The sequence below is a fragment of the Erinaceus europaeus genome, chromosome 19 (assembly GCF_950295315.1).
Source record: "Erinaceus europaeus chromosome 19, mEriEur2.1, whole genome shotgun sequence".
Classification (NCBI taxonomy): domain Eukaryota; kingdom Metazoa; phylum Chordata; class Mammalia; order Eulipotyphla; family Erinaceidae; genus Erinaceus; species Erinaceus europaeus.
Genome location: NC_080180.1, coordinates 23,208,647 through 23,223,557, shown reverse-complemented (window position 1 = coordinate 23,223,557; position 14,911 = coordinate 23,208,647). Strand labels below are relative to the sequence as shown.

The 14,911-nt window shown below is 51.8% G+C and overlaps 1 protein-coding gene across 4 annotated transcripts in view; it reads left to right on the top strand.

Annotated features, from left to right (window-relative positions):
* PIK3C2B (phosphatidylinositol-4-phosphate 3-kinase catalytic subunit type 2 beta) overlaps positions 1 to 14,911 on the top strand; it is a 106,664-nt gene that overhangs the window by 56,614 nt on the left and 35,139 nt on the right. For all 4 annotated transcript variants that reach the window (XM_060178659.1, XM_060178660.1, XM_060178661.1 and 1 more), the window contains 9 exons: positions 950 to 1,072; positions 4,855 to 5,022; positions 5,504 to 5,615; positions 7,065 to 7,207; positions 8,312 to 8,500; positions 12,044 to 12,137; positions 12,510 to 12,604; positions 12,898 to 13,078; positions 14,252 to 14,359. In XM_060178659.1, coding sequence (XP_060034642.1) covers positions 950 to 1,072; positions 4,855 to 5,022; positions 5,504 to 5,615; positions 7,065 to 7,207; positions 8,312 to 8,500; positions 12,044 to 12,137; positions 12,510 to 12,604; positions 12,898 to 13,078; positions 14,252 to 14,359 — 1,213 coding nt within the window. The remainder of the gene's footprint in view (positions 1 to 949; positions 1,073 to 4,854; positions 5,023 to 5,503; positions 5,616 to 7,064; positions 7,208 to 8,311; positions 8,501 to 12,043; positions 12,138 to 12,509; positions 12,605 to 12,897; positions 13,079 to 14,251; positions 14,360 to 14,911) is intronic.

The following is a 14,911-nucleotide window of genomic DNA, read 5'->3' as shown; positions in this document are numbered from 1 at the left end:
GGGCCCAGGGTTGAGAGCCAAACGCCTGAAGGACACTCAGGCAGGGACATCCCAGAGGAGAGAGAATGTCTCCCCGGGTGACCGAGAAGGGGCAGCAGTGCCCTTTCCTCTCTTTGCTGCATTGGCATCCCTGCCCCCTCCTGCTGAAGGCCAGCTGATGGAGACCTGGGGACAGATGGCCACTTCCCAGATAGAGCGCTGCCCCATGGCCAATGGCTGGGCTTCCCATAGCCTCACAATGGGAGGGGGCTGGGAAGGCAGGAGGAAGGGGGGGATGATCCTTTGTCTGGAGTCTCTCAGGCCTGCAGGGATGGGCTTTCATTTAACATTGCTCAGCCTCTCCGCTGGGTCCCTAGCATCCGAAGCCTGGTGGTGGTGGTAGGGGGATAAACAGTAGCCCTCCTCCCCCAATCCTTTGCACCCTCCTCCCCCTTTCTTTCCCTTCTCTTTGTTCCACACTTAATGTATTCCTCTGGGTGATTGGTGGAGAACAAAGAGGCAGCCTGGGAAACCAGGGCCTTCTCTGACCTCTTCTGTCAGGCACCTGTCACAAGCCATGGGGACCCCCATGTGTTGGCATTCATGTCAGCATATGTCGTTTTCCTCCTCTGGCTCCTCACCTGCGCGTGTGCGTGTGTACACACACACACACACACGCACAGGGACCCCCACCCTCATGGACCCTGAGCTAGTTCCCAATAAAAGAAGGTAGGAAAAAAAGGGTCTCTGTGTCCTGGAACCTGGGACTGGACAGAGGTGTGTCCAGAGTGAGTTGCTTCTCACAAAGACTCAACTTCAGCTTGGCTCTCCATCCCTCTGAGCCCTGATCTCATTCCCAAAGACCTTAAGAAGTTGGACCAGAGTGGGAGGAGGGTCTGCATAACTGGGGTGACTGAGGGTGGGTATCCCGGAGCTTTGAGTGTCCTGACCTGCAGCCTTTCTCTCTCAGCTATGAAGATTTCTACCTCTCCTGCTCCCTCAGCCACGGCGGCAAGGAGCTATGCAGCCCCCAGCAGACCCGAAAGGCTCACTTCTCCAAGTACCTCTTCCACCTCATCATCTGGGACCAGCAGTAAGCCCACCCCCACCCTCTACCCCCAGCCATGGTGCCCAGGGCCCAGCTTCCTGATTGCCAGCCCAGTCAAGGGGCCCCAGAGTATGAGTCAGGTCAGAGCAGGCATCAACTAACCCTCATGAAACAAGTCCACAGCCTCCTGATCTCCCCTTTCCTAATGCTGAAGTGAGAACACAAATAATTCCTGCCTTTCGTGCTGTTGTGAAACTTCAGTGGGAAAGAGCCATAAAGACTGTCAGGGACACACAAATTCAAGCTGTTCATTTTCATAAAAATGTGTTGATGCTCTTGCCTCCCTTAAAAGGTTTAGCACTCTGAATAGTGCCACATCCTCTCAAAGTGAGTTTCTGTAAAGTAGAGAGACAAACTTTACCTTTTCCCTTAAAGATGGAGAAGGGAGGTTTGTGCAGAGGGAAGAACCGTGGGTTTGGAGCTGTGGGAACTAGGCTCGACATCTAGGTTTCTTTTCACCTGAGTGTGCCTCAGTTTCTCAGGCTGTAAAGTGGGCACATTGGTTGAAATGAGAGGAACAAGTTGTAGATATAAATACAAAACCTCAGACATGAGAGATTATGAATCATCATTTGCTGATGCTAATGTGCTGTCGGGAAGGTAGGCATCTGCTATGCAAAGCAGGAAGGAAATGATGGGAGCCAAGGGTCCTGGCGTGGAGGCTGTGCAGGTGTGTGTGTGTGTGTGTGCGCACAGGTGTGTGTGTGCACGCATGCACCTCACATGTTTCTGGTAGCACTCCCCTTCCAGATGGCAGACTATGCCCTGTTTGATGCCCACCAGGCTTCACTTTCCCAGGATTGATTTCTGTGCAGAGCTGGCTTGCAGCTTAAAGATAGAAAGTGTGGGTTAAAGAGGCTAAGGAGTGTCCTTAGGGAAGCCAAGGATGTGGAAATAGGGAGATTAAGGTCCTGTGAAAAGGGAGGGGCAAGTGGTTTTATAGATGCACAGATGGGGAGGTGGCCCTCTCCCCGTCCTTCACACTTGTATGCTCCTGAGGCAATAAAGGTGTGAATAGAAACCTTTAGTCAAATGCCAGCAGAGGCTGACTGCTGACTGTCACCACCCCCTTGGGAGTCTCTGGCCTCGATTTCTAGGACTTCTGAAGGAGGAGTGCTACACAGTGCCCCTGCCCAGGTGTACCCCACAAAATGGGCCTTACATTCTTGTTTCATGGGGTGAGAGAGGAAACAAGCTCAGCCTGCCTGTTCTGGGGATCTCATTCCATGCCCAGTCCGAGAGATTGGCCCCTAGTCCCAGGGGCCAACTGCCTGGACCCTGTGGGGGGTGGGCAGCTCAGCACTGCCCATCAGAGTCCCATGTGGGAAACCTCTTGGCACCTTCATGGTCAAGACCACACCATCTGGAGAAGGTGCTGCCATGAGGGGGGTTCAGTGCCAGCTGGAATCTGTCATTCACCACTCCCCCTCTCCACTCTCTCCTTTCCCTCCCCTATTCTTCAGTGAATTTATTTACTTTAAGGAGTGATGGATAAGGTGCTAGTGTGCCTGCCTGAGCGCACGTGCACACACACACATTAGTGTGCTAGGACCTGGGTTCAAGCTCCCAGTCCCCACCTGCAGTGAGGAAGCTTCATGAGTGGTGAGACAATGCTACAGGTGTCTGTCTGTCTCCTTTCCTCCCTTTCTGTTTCTATCTAAAATAAAGAAGAGAGGGAGAGGGTAAAGGAGAGAAGAGGGAGAGAAGGAGAGAGAGACAGGGAGAGACAGAGAGAAAAGGAGTGAGAAAGGATTAGAAGGCTGGTGAGATAGCTCACCTGGAAGGGTACCTGCTTTTCCACTCACATGACTCAGGTTCAAGCCCCAGGTGTGCCTGTAGTAGTACTATGGCACTGGAGGAAGCTTGCTTCTCTCTCTCTCTTTCTCTTGCTTTCCCTCCCTCTAAGTTGGCCTAAAGTGGTGAAGCCCAAAGTGACAGAATAAAAAAAGAGACTAGAGCACTGGTCGTCTCTGGTACAAGGTGGTGCCAGGATTGAACCTGCAGCCTCTGGGGCCACAGGCATGAAGTCGGTGCTCTAGCATTCTGTACTGTCCAGGTGCCTACTTACTGAGGGGTGACCCCAGGCAGGCCATTCAGCCCCAAGTGGAGGTGACGGTAGGTAGTGTACCCTGTGGATCACCTGAGAGTGGTCAGGACATTGCAGGGGACACACTTGGCACAGTAGCTGGTGCATAATGACCACTTCCTTCCTCTTCTTCCTCTTTATCATCTTAGCTGGGGGCAGCTGAGTTCCACTTCCTCAGTTCCAGTTTCTGGTTTCTCGGTTCCAAGTGACTGATAGAGTGATTGATACATGAGGATGTTTGTAGTTGAAAATACTGTTTGTAGAGCCCAGTTTCAGTGGTGGCAGCCACAGTGTCCCCAGCAAAAAACACACAGATGGCTTCTGCACACCCACCACACAGGTGAAGCTGTGTTCTCTTGAGTGAATCTGAGGTGCAGAGCAAAAGCGTGAGGAGACGCCCAAGGCAGGGAGCCACAGAAATAGGCTAAAACCAGCACAACCCTGGAGCCCCTCCTGGAGGAGGTGGCCCCTGTGATGTTATATTGAAGGATAGGTTGCAGTGCTGATGCCAGCAATACCAGACAAACTCAGGACTAGGTTGGCTATAGTGCTACTGGCTTTGGCTAGGGAGTCCCCTCCCTTTTCTCTCCAGATACCAAGCACTATGAAAACAGCTCAGGATAACACCTTCTCCTTATGCCTGTGGGTCAGCTGACCCTGTCTCCTCCACTGAGGCTGTGTAGGGATCAGCTAACTCTCAAAATAGGCCCAGCAGCCAAGCCCTGGCCTGGCACATCTACTTGCTGCTGTTGGAACCCTAATTTTAGCCATGGGCCCCCAGGGCAGAGGCAGCTGGGACAGTGCAGGGCGCTGCCAGTCTCGCCCCGTCTCAGGAGGGCAGGCCTCAGCCAGGAGGCGAGTTCCTGTGAGGGCTGAGGGTCCAAGCTGGAGGGGAGCTGCTTTATCTTGACCCTGCTGACCTTGGGGGTGGCTGCCCTACCTCTGTGCCCTCTGGCCTGGAATCTGCTGGGCCCTGGACTGGCCAGGAGGGTGAGACAGTGTGGATTTTGGCTCTGGGACAGCTTTCCCAAAAGGTAATTAGGATCCTCCCTCTTTCCCAGCTCCCCAGCCCAGATCCTTATCCTGACTGGAGGGAGTGGCTGGGGCTGGTCAGAGGAGAGAGAATATCTGGGATTCTGTCATAGGGAAGCCTGAGGTTTTTTTTTTTTTGGGGGGGGGAGTGGGCTGCCAGTTCACTTTCTCATCCCTGGGGGCTTTTAAGAAGCACCTTCTGATTGTATTCTGTTGACTTTGCAAGTGTTTGGGGTGAGAACACACCGTATTGTGCCCTGGGGGCTGGAGAAGGGAGGGGAGGACACACTGGTGAGAGGACTGGGGGTGGAAGGAGTGCTCTTCCCTAGCAGAAAGTGGGGAAGGGGCTTGGATTTTAGGCCCCAGGTGCACCATGGCACTGAGCCCTAGCAATAACCCTGGAGGCAAAAAAAAAAAAAAAAAAAAAAAAGAAAGAAAGAAAGAAAGAAAGAAAAAGACAGCCAGAGCCCTTACCTCCTTCCTCTGCTGAGAGGCTGCAGAGACTTCTGTCTCCAGGTGGGGCCTGTCCGAGGAGTACGTCTGAGGCCCAAAGTGTAGGTGTTGAGTCTTCAGCCTGGGCCTGGGCTTCTGTCCACCTGTCCCTTGGAGCCTCAGGGCCGCCCCCTAACTGGGCCCTCTGTCCTCCCAGGATCTGCTTCGCAGTGCAGGTGAACCGGCTGCCCCGGGAGACGCTGTTGTGTGCCACCCTCTATGCGCTGCCTGTCCCACCACCTGGAAGCTCCTCCGAGGCCAACAAGCAGCGCCGGGTGCCTGAAGCCCTGGGCTGGGTCAGCACCCCGCTTTTCAACTTCAGGCAGTACGTAGGCCTCTATAGCAGTCCGAGGCCTGGGCAGGGGTGGTGGAACAGGGGGCCTGAGACCCCTCAGGAGGGTTAGTCCCTGCCCTGGAAGAGGGGACAAGGTCATTGGGACAGCCAAGCACTGCTGGGCTAGGGCAGAAGTGTGTTGGGCAGAGGCATAGAAATGTCATATGTGGGTGATGTTCCACTGAGGGACCTTACGGGGCATCTGGTCCCTCTAAGGGCTCACAAAGCCTTTCTTGCTACCAAGTCACCCAGACCAGGGTGTGGTTGGTGCAGGGAGGCCTCTTGGAGGAAGGGGACTTATTACAGGGCTTAGAAGAAGGAAAAGGCCATGGTTGAGGGGGAGAGCCAAAGAGAGGACCTGGGTAATGGCTTCAAGCAGAAAAGGCAGATTTTGGCAAGGCGAGGCGGAGGGTAGGAGGGAAGCCACTCTGGAGCCACAGGATGTGCTGGCTCAGCCTCCTTCCTTCCTTAGAGTGCTGACCTGTGGCCGGAAGCTCCTGGGCCTATGGCCGGCAACACAGGAAAACCCCAGTGCCCGCTGGAGTGCGCCTAACTTCCACCAGCCAGACAGTGTCATCCTGCAGGTGAGGCCCCAGCCAGCCATCAGGACCTCTCAGGAGTCAGCTCTGTGCCTTCCCTCTTGCCCACTGGCTTGGGCTGGGCCAATGGGAGAATGTGGAACTTTGGGCATGGGTGATAATGCAGCTAAACCACAGGAGAAATATGACTGGACCCAGATGAAGTGGAGACATTGAGCTGGAGCTGTGCCCCATCTCCTAGAGGGTGGCTTTACCTTAAAGGAGCCTGAAGGCAGAGTCTGAGACCCGTCCCATCTAGACCTGAGCTCCTCAGAGCCCCTTGATTGAATGCTACTATTTTTTAATTACAAGGTCTAACAAAAATCTGAGTTACCCCACTTAGGGACCAAGGGAAGTGGGGAGAAAAGGAGGAGGAGCTGTTTAGGTTCAAGGTCTAGTTACCAGTTTCCTGCTCTCCTGTCTTGTGCTCATGAGCTGATGTGGTGGGAAATCTGAAATCTGAAAGTGAGAGCTGAGCAGACAGCAATAGTGGTCATGCAAAAGATTCTCATGCTTGAGGCTCCAAGGTCCCAGGTTCAGTCTCCTGCACCACCATAAGCCAGTGAGCAGTGCACTGGTCTTTCTCTCTGTATCACTCTTATTGAAGTGAAATAAATAAATAAATAAATTATATATATATATATACATATATATGTTTGAGTTGCCCTTCTTTAAAAAAGAAGAAAAATATAAAAAGCAAATAGAGAGAGGGTCGGACTCTGCCTTCAGGCAGCTCCATTTCTTTGTCCAACAATGAATGACATCAACAACAACAATAATAACCACAACAAGGCTACAACAACAAGGGCAACAAAAGGGGGAAAAATGGCCTCCAGGAGCAGTGGATTCATGGTGCAGGCACCGAGCCCAGCAATAATCCTGGAGGCAAAAAAAAAAAGCAAATAGAGAGTGGCCCAGTGGATAAGGCATTGGCCTCTCAAACCTGAGGTCCTGAATTTGATTCCTGGCATTGCATGTGCTGGAGTGATGCTCTGTGTTCTCTCTCTCTCTCTCTCTCTTTCTCTCTCATATATTAATAACTAACTAGCTAAATCTAAAAGAAAAAATGTGGACAGAGCAGGCAAGCTCTAGGGGCAAGTCTGTTGCCTGCTTCATTTACTTCTCTGTAGCACATATGAAGGTTCAGTTCAATTCAATACCAGTAGAATGAAGAGACATAACTAGCTCCTTCTGAGAAGTGGCTTACTCAGCTTTGATGGACATTTTAGGAGGATGAGCTCTGGTGGATTAAAACAAGGAGCCTCGCCCTCCCTGTCTCACAGTGCCCCCGCCCTGCCCACAGGGGCCATGCTGAATGGCCTGCCCCCCAAGTCACTCAGCCTGGTGTACTAGAATAGCTGGAGATTCAGGAAGCAGGCAGCCCCAACCCATGTGCCTTTTCTTTCCCCGCTTCTCTGCTGCAACCTTCCCTGCTCACCCCTCCGTACCCCCCAGATTGACTTCCCCACCTCAGCCTTCGATGTCAAGTTCACCAGCCCCTCGAGAGACAAGTTCAGCCCCCGCTATGAGTTTGGCAGCCTGCGGGAGGAAGACCAACGACAACTTAAAAACATCATGCAGAAGGAGTCCCTGTACTGGTGAGCCCCAGGGCACCCCTAATTGTGGCCTGTGCTGCCCCTCCAGCCCTCCCCACCCAAAACAACCTCCTTCCTTGTCACCTCCACTCACCTCCCAGGTTTCCCTCTTTGGGAGCTGAGTTGAGGAGGGGTGAGCATGGTTACCTAGGTGGGGAGTGGTGGAATGTGGGGAGGGCAGTCCCCACCTTTGTTCAGGGGTGCCATTAGTTCAGGAGGAAGGGTAGGGGCCAAGGAGTGGGAGCTGGGGGTGTGGTTACCACTCAGAGGGTGGTAGCTTTGCCCCCACCCCCAAGCTGTGGATGGAGGTAACTGGCTGCAGCCCTCACCTCCTGCTTCCATACCCTCTGCCTTTGCATTTCTCTGGCCATGTCACTTTCCAAAAGGATCTGGTCTCAAAGCAAGCTGGAGCGGTGGGGGTGGGGGTGGGGGAGGGGGAGGCCCAGCTGGGCTCATCCTTGGGGCTGCTTCACTCACCAGGGCTGGAAAAGGGGGCAGGTGAGGACGTGGGGCTTCTAGACTGTCCTCTCTGGACCTCTCTGCATGGCCCTGTGCCTGTATGGGCGACAGGTGTGTATAGGTATTGGGGTTCACCTCTCTTTTGTCCATCTAAAGCCGCTTGTCCGGCCCCCACTCCCAGCTTCATCAGGCCCTCGCTTCATTAGCCTCACAGCCCCCCACTCCCATTAGACACCTGATCCCAGGCAAGACCTAATTAGCTGCTGATTCCATAAAATCTCCAGCTGGCCCCCCAAGCCCCAGGAGGCTTCTCAAGCTGCCCAGACCCTGCCATGAGAGGACCACTGCCTTCTGGTGGCTACACAAGGAAGTGGTGCTTTGTGTTCAGCCTGAGTCTGAGCAAAGATGAGGTTCTGTCCCTGGTTCCTGACTGTACCTCACACAGTGCAGCCATCCGAGCATCTTTAGCAGGTGTCCCTGTTGGGCATCCCCAAAGGTTCAGACTAGACAGCTGTGGGGCATGGCCTGGGTGCAGGTGATTGGGACAAAGCTTGGAAGCCATTGAATTGGCTGTGCATTCCATAGGGGGAGTGAGTAAGCCCCCCTCAGGCAGGCTCTGTTCACCCCCCACTCCCTACTGCTCTCCAGGCTCTCAGATGCTGACAAGAAGCGCCTGTGGGAGAAGCGCTATTACTGCCACTCAGAGGTGAGCTCGCTTCCACTAGTGCTCGCCAGCGCCCCCAGCTGGGAGTGGGCTTGCCTGCCTGACATCTATGCACTCCTGAAGCAGTGGACACAAATGAACCACCAGGATGCCCTGGGGCTCCTGCATGCCACGTGAGTGGGGACCCCTTGGCTCTGCCCAGCCCCAAGGTGAAGTGGATGTGGCATTCAGGGCTTCTCCTCTTCTCTTTTGCCTTTTCTTTGCCTAATTCCACCTCATCCCCCCCCCCCCCCCCCCGTATTATTACGAACGTCTTTTTTTTGTTTGTTTGTTTTGCCTCCAGGGTTATTGCTGGGGCTTTGTGCCTGCACTTACGAATCCACTGCTCCTGGAGGCCTTTTTTTTTTTCTTTTCATTTTGTTGTTCTTGTTTTATCGTTGTTGTTATTGATGTCATTGTTGTTGGATAGGACAGAGAGAAAAGAAGAGAGGAGGGGAAGACAGGGGGAGAGAAAGACAGACACCTGCAGACCTGCTTCACCACTTGTGAAGTGACTCCCCTGCGGGTGGGGAGCCTGGGGCTCGAACTGGGATCTTTATTTCGGTCCTTGTGCTTTGCGCCATGCGCGCTTAACCCGCTGTGCTACCGCCGAGCCCCCACGAACGTCTTTCATAAACACAACCAAGCCGGAAGTTTTTCAGTCTTCTTTTCTCCCTCACACTGAGACTCTCACCACCAGCATTTGTTCAGTCTGCCTTGTTGAGTGTTGACCCATCTGTCCATCCACCAGTCTTACTTACTTCTTAAACATTTATTATTATGTTTTAAAATATTTTTTAAAGATTTTTATTTATTTATTAATGAGAAAGATAAGAGGAGAGAAAGAACCAGATATAACCAGAACTCTGATACATGTGCTGCCAGGGATCAAACTCAGGACCTCATGCTTGAGAGTCCAGCGCTTTAGTCACTGTGCCACCTCCCAGACCACTTAAGCATTTCTTATTTATTTACTTATTTTTTTGCCACCAGAATTATTGCTGGGGCTCTGTGCTTGAATTATGAATCCATCACTCTTGGTGGCCATTTTCCACCCATTTTTTTTTCTATTTTTTTTATTAAATTTTTTTTTATATTTATTTATTCCCTTTTGTTGCCCTTGTTGTTTTATTGTTGTAGTTATTATTGTTGTTGTTGTTGGATAGGACAGAGAGAAATGGAGAGAGGAGGGGAAGACAGAGAGGGGAGAGAAAGATAGACACCTGCAGACCTGCTTCACCACTTGTGAAGCGACTCCCCTGCAGGTGGGGAGCCGGGGTTCGAACCGGGATCCTTATGCCAGTCCTTGTGCTTTGCGCCACCTGCGCTTAACCCGCTGCGCTACAGCCCGACTCCCTTTTTTTCTATTTTTTATTTGATAGGACAGAGAAAAATTGAGATGGGAGGAGTAGATAGTGAAGGAAAGAGAAAAATAAACACCCACAGACCTGCTTTACTGCTTGTGAAATGTCCCCCTACCAGTGAGGAGTGGGGGCTCAAACCAGGTCCTTGTGCATGGTAATATGTGCATTTCACCAGGTGCACCACCAGCCAGCTAGTCCCCATTTCTTAAGCATTTTGAAGTAAATTGCAGATCTTACAAATTCCTAAGTCACTGAGCCTGCATATTACTCAATAGAGCTTAGTATTTATATCTTTTAAAAAATCTTTTATTTATTGATTAGATAGAGACTACTAGAAATTAAGAGGGAAAGGGGAGATAGAGAAGGACTGAGACAGAGAGACACCTGCAGCCCTGCTTCACCACTGGTGAAGCTTTCCTTCTGTAGATGGGGACTGGAGGCTTGAACCCAGGTCCTTGTGCATTGTAACATGAGCACTCAACCAGCTGTGCCCAGTGTTTATTTCTTCTTGTGGTAGGATGTCCGTATAAAGAAATATCCAGACCTTACAGTACATGTGTGGAGTTTCTTCTTCTTTTTTTTTTTGCCTCCAGGGTTATATTGCTGGGCTCAGTGCCTACACCATGAATCCACTGCTCCTAGAGGCCACCTTTTCCCCTTTTGTTGCCCTTGTTGTTGTAGCCTTGTTGTGGTCATTATTGTTGTTGTTGATGTCATTTGTTGTTGGATAGGACAAAGAGAAATGGAGAGAGGAGGGGAAGACAGAGAAGGGGAGAGAAAGATAAGACACCTGCAGACCTGCTTCACCGCTTGTGAAGTGACTCCCCTGCAGGTGGGGAGCTGGGGCCCCGAACCGGGATCCCTATGCAGGTCCTTGTGCTTTGCGCCACAGGAGCCTAACCCGCTGTGCTACAGCCCGACCCCCACATGTGTGGAGTTTCAATAAAGTCTGAAACTATGTCACCCAAGGCCTTATCACTAAGTTATATTTGAGCGACACTCTTCCCCTCTTTCCTCTGGGGACACAAAGCTCCCAGACTCAGACCCCTGGAATGCTTTATTGAATTCTTTCTTGTCTTTTCTCAGTAATGAGAATAGCCTGGTCTATGTGACTTATCTTCTTAAGCTTCTGCTGTTTTCTGCTAAATTCATCCTACCCAGGTGTAGCAGCATATGTAATTTCCCACAATCCCTTTTTCTTCACCTGGCAAGCTATGTATTAAATATACCAGTTTCTATATATAATATGTTCACCCTCATGAGGGCCCTTTGAGGATGAGAATTTCTAACATCAAGAGAGTCAGGGAGTTGAGGACTTTGTCCCATTTCCTTTCTCCTCTTTCTCTTTAATCATCGCTGGGACTTCACCAGCCTTTTCAGATAGAAAGTGACAGAGAGAAGGAAAGAAAACAGCACTGGGATTGGAGAGACAGCATAATGGTTATGCAAAAAGAATCTCATGCCTGAGGCTCTAAAGTCTCAGGTTCAATCCCCCACACCACCATAAATTAGAGCTGGGCAGTGCTCTGGTACATCTCTCTGTGTGTATCTTTCTCTCTGTATCTCATTAAAATAAATGAAACTAATACAATATGTACTGAAAAGAAAGGAAAGGAAGGGAGTCAGGCGGTAGTGCAGCGGTTTAACAAATAAATTTTTAAAAATTAAAAAGGAAAAGAAAAAGATTTAGCACTGAAGCCCGTGGGGGATGGGCTTGAACCTGGCTCACACACCTGGCAAGCCAGCATACTAGCCAAGCTAGCTCTTTTTTTTTCTTAAATTAATTAATTTATTTTCCCTTTTGTTGCCCTTTTTTTTAAAATTGTTGTTGTTGTTATTGATGTCGTCATTGTTGGATAGGACAGAGAGAAATGGAGAGAGGAGGGGAAGACAGAGAAGTGGAGAGAAAGACAAATACCTGCAGACCTGCTTCACCGCCTGTGAAGTGACTTTCCTGCAGGTGGGGAGCCTGGGCCTCGAATCAGGATCCTTAAGCCGGTCCTTGAGCTTCTTGACATGTGCACTTAACCCGCTGCACTCCTGCCCAACTCCCCCAAGTGAGCTCTGGTGCTGGCCTTGCTCCATTTTCTCTAACTCACAGAGGGAGCAAGTGGCTTCCTGGCCCAAGGGCAGTTATGACCCTGGCCATGTCCTGGGGTTGTTATCTGAGAAGGTGCTGTGGATTCTTCTATTGCCTTGGGCATATTGCAGGAGTCACTGCTTCTGTCCACACCGGTGCCTCCAGTGCCATGTGAGGGTGTCTGGGCTCCTCTGCTGGGAGGCTGGCTTTCAGGGGCCCCATCTGTCTTGCAGCTTCCCGGACCAGGAGGTGCGGCGGATGGCTGTGCAGTGGATTGGTTCACTCTCAGACACCGAGCTACTTGACTACTTGCCCCAGCTCGTGCAGGTGAGTGGCTTGGCCTTACCTGTCATTCTGAAGGCATCGTATCCCAGCCCCCCCACCCCCCACCGTGCTGCCCATCTGCCCTCTGGCCTGAGAAGTGGGGACAGGTGAGGTGTAGACTGTAAGGAGGCACAGGGGCCAGGTGGTGGCACACACAGTTGAGCACACGTGTTGCTATGCACAAGAACCAGTTTCAAGCCCTTGGCCCCCACTTACAAAGGGAAAGCTTCACGAGCATTGAAGCAGTACGACAGGTGTTTCTCTTTTTCTCTCCTATCTCCTCCTCCCTTCTCGATCTTCCTGCCTCTATCCAATAGATAAATAAAATAAAATAAACTACAGTCAGGCACTGAAGCCTCATCTTCCTTCTAAAAGGCCCTGAAGTACGAGTGTTACCTGGACAGCCCCTTGGTGCGTTTCCTGCTGAAACGAGCTGTTTCGGACCTGCGAGTGACGCACTACTTCTTCTGGTAAGCAAGAGGGGAAGTGGGGCAGGCCTGTTCTTGGCCTTGGGCTGACACCTTCCTCCTTTTAGTTCAGGGAAGTCAGGACCCCTTCCCTCCCTCCCCCTAGCAGAAATGAAAAGAAGGGGCAGTGGATATACACTGGAGCTCAGGTGAACACCTCTGTGCAGGTTACTTGGCAGAGCTGACACCCCTCTCCCCAGGTGCGGGGAAGTAGAGGGCTTCCTGGGAGTTGAGCTGGGCCTGCCCTTCCTGTCTCCTCGGGTCCCTTGAGCATCTGCCTCCTGCTTGGCTTCCAGGTTGCTGAAGGATGGCCTCAAGGACTCACAGTTCAGCATCCGCTACCAGTACCTGCTGGCAGCCTTGCTGTGCTGCTGTGGCAAGGGACTGCGGGAGGAGTTCAACCGTCAGTGTTGGCTGGTCAACACCCTGGCCAAGCTGGCCCATCTGGTGCGGGAGTCTGCCCCATCAGCACGGCAGGTAAGTGGCCAGGCTTGCGGCCACCAGCGCCAGCTCTGAGTTGGGGGCTGGAGGGTCTGCAGGTTGGGGTCAGCTGTGGGTATGTGCTGTTTGGCCTGGAAAAGACTAAGAAGTTTATTTGACTCTTTGCCTTACAGTCTAAGCACAGTGCTGGCCTGGGAGGTGGCACAGAGGTAGAGAACTGAGCTTGCAAGTATGATGTCCAGAGTTTGATCCTTAGCACCGCATGTGCCAGAGTGATGCTCTGACTCTCTCTCTCGTTCATTCATAAATACTTGTTTTTTTAAAAAGGGCACGGTCAGGAGGTAGGGCACTGGTAGAACTTTGCACTTAAAAGCATGAGGGCCTGAATTTAATTCTTGGCATCCCATGTACAAGAGTGATGCTCTGGTGTGGTCTCTCTCTCTCTTTCTCTCTCTCTTACTCATCCATTCATAAATGAATACATCTATTTGTTATTATTTGATAGTACATAGAAACATTGAGAGGGAAGGTGGAAGTGGAGTGGGAGAAAGAGAAACCCCTGCAGCTCTGCTTCACCATTTGTGAAGCCTCTCCTCTGCAGGTGGGGACTGGAGGCTTAAACCTGGATCTTTGAGCATGGTAACTGAATGCTTAACTGGGTGTGCCATTGCCTGGCCCCAGATAAATCTTACACACACACACACACACACACACACACACACACACACACACACACACACACACACACGTGTCTTGTTCAAGTATCCAGACCAAAGGGGCAGTGAAGGCTGAAGTGCAGCCATACTTTGTTCACATCCTGTGAGTCATGTTTCAGGGTTGCTGCCTTTGTGTGTCTGCACAGATGGGTTGTATGCGGCCAGCAGTTTCCAGTTGTAACTAAATTTAAAGTTTGGGAGCTCAGCACATTGGCAAGAGCCTGACAGCACCTCCGTCTGGACATTCAGCCTGCCTCCCAGCACCCCGTGTCCCGATTTGCACTACCCTGTCATCTGCCCGGCCACCGAAAGTGTTTGGGTCTGCTCCCTGTGTGCCTTGTCCCAGGCCAAGGGCATGGGTGTGAGGCCATCCACATTTCGGGGGTGATTTTTTTACAAGGGCCTTCTTCCCCAGGACAGGTTCTGAGTGGAGTTTTTGCACCCACCCCACCCCCATCCCATACCTCATCTTCCCCCTCTCCTCCCACCCCAGGGGATCCTGCGTGTGGGCCTGGAGGAGGTGAAACAGTTCTTTGACCTCAATGGCTCCTGCCGCCTGCCACTCAGCCCCAGCCTGCTGGTCAAGGGCATTGTGCCCAGGGTGAGTGGCTGGGTGGCTTTTGGACTGGGGGAGGGCCAGTGGAGGTCATTGACTTGAGAGATGAGGATAAGAAAGGCCTAGTTGGGGGTCTGAGGTCATTGACTTGAGAGATGAGGATAAGAAAGGCCTAGTTGGGGGTCTGGCGGTGGCGCAGTGGGTTAAGCGCAGGTGGCGCAAAGCACAGGGACCGGCGTAAGGATCCCAGTTCGAGCCCCCGGCTCCCCACCTGCAGGGGAGTCGCTTCACAGGTGGTGAAGCAGGTCTGCAGGTGTCTATCTTTCTCTCCCCCTCTGTCTTCCCCTCCTCTCTCCATTTCTCTCTGTCCTATCCAACAACGAACAGCATCAACAATGGCAATAATAATAACCACAACGAGGCTACAACAACAAGGGCAACAAAAAGGGGGAAAAATGGCCTCCAGGAGCGGTGGATTCATGGTGCAGGCACCGAGCCCAGCAATAACCCTGGAGGAAAAAAAAAAAGAAAGGCCTAGTTGGGACCTTTGTTCCAGCCTGACTCTCACACGACAGCAGTGCAGGGTAGAGGAAGTGG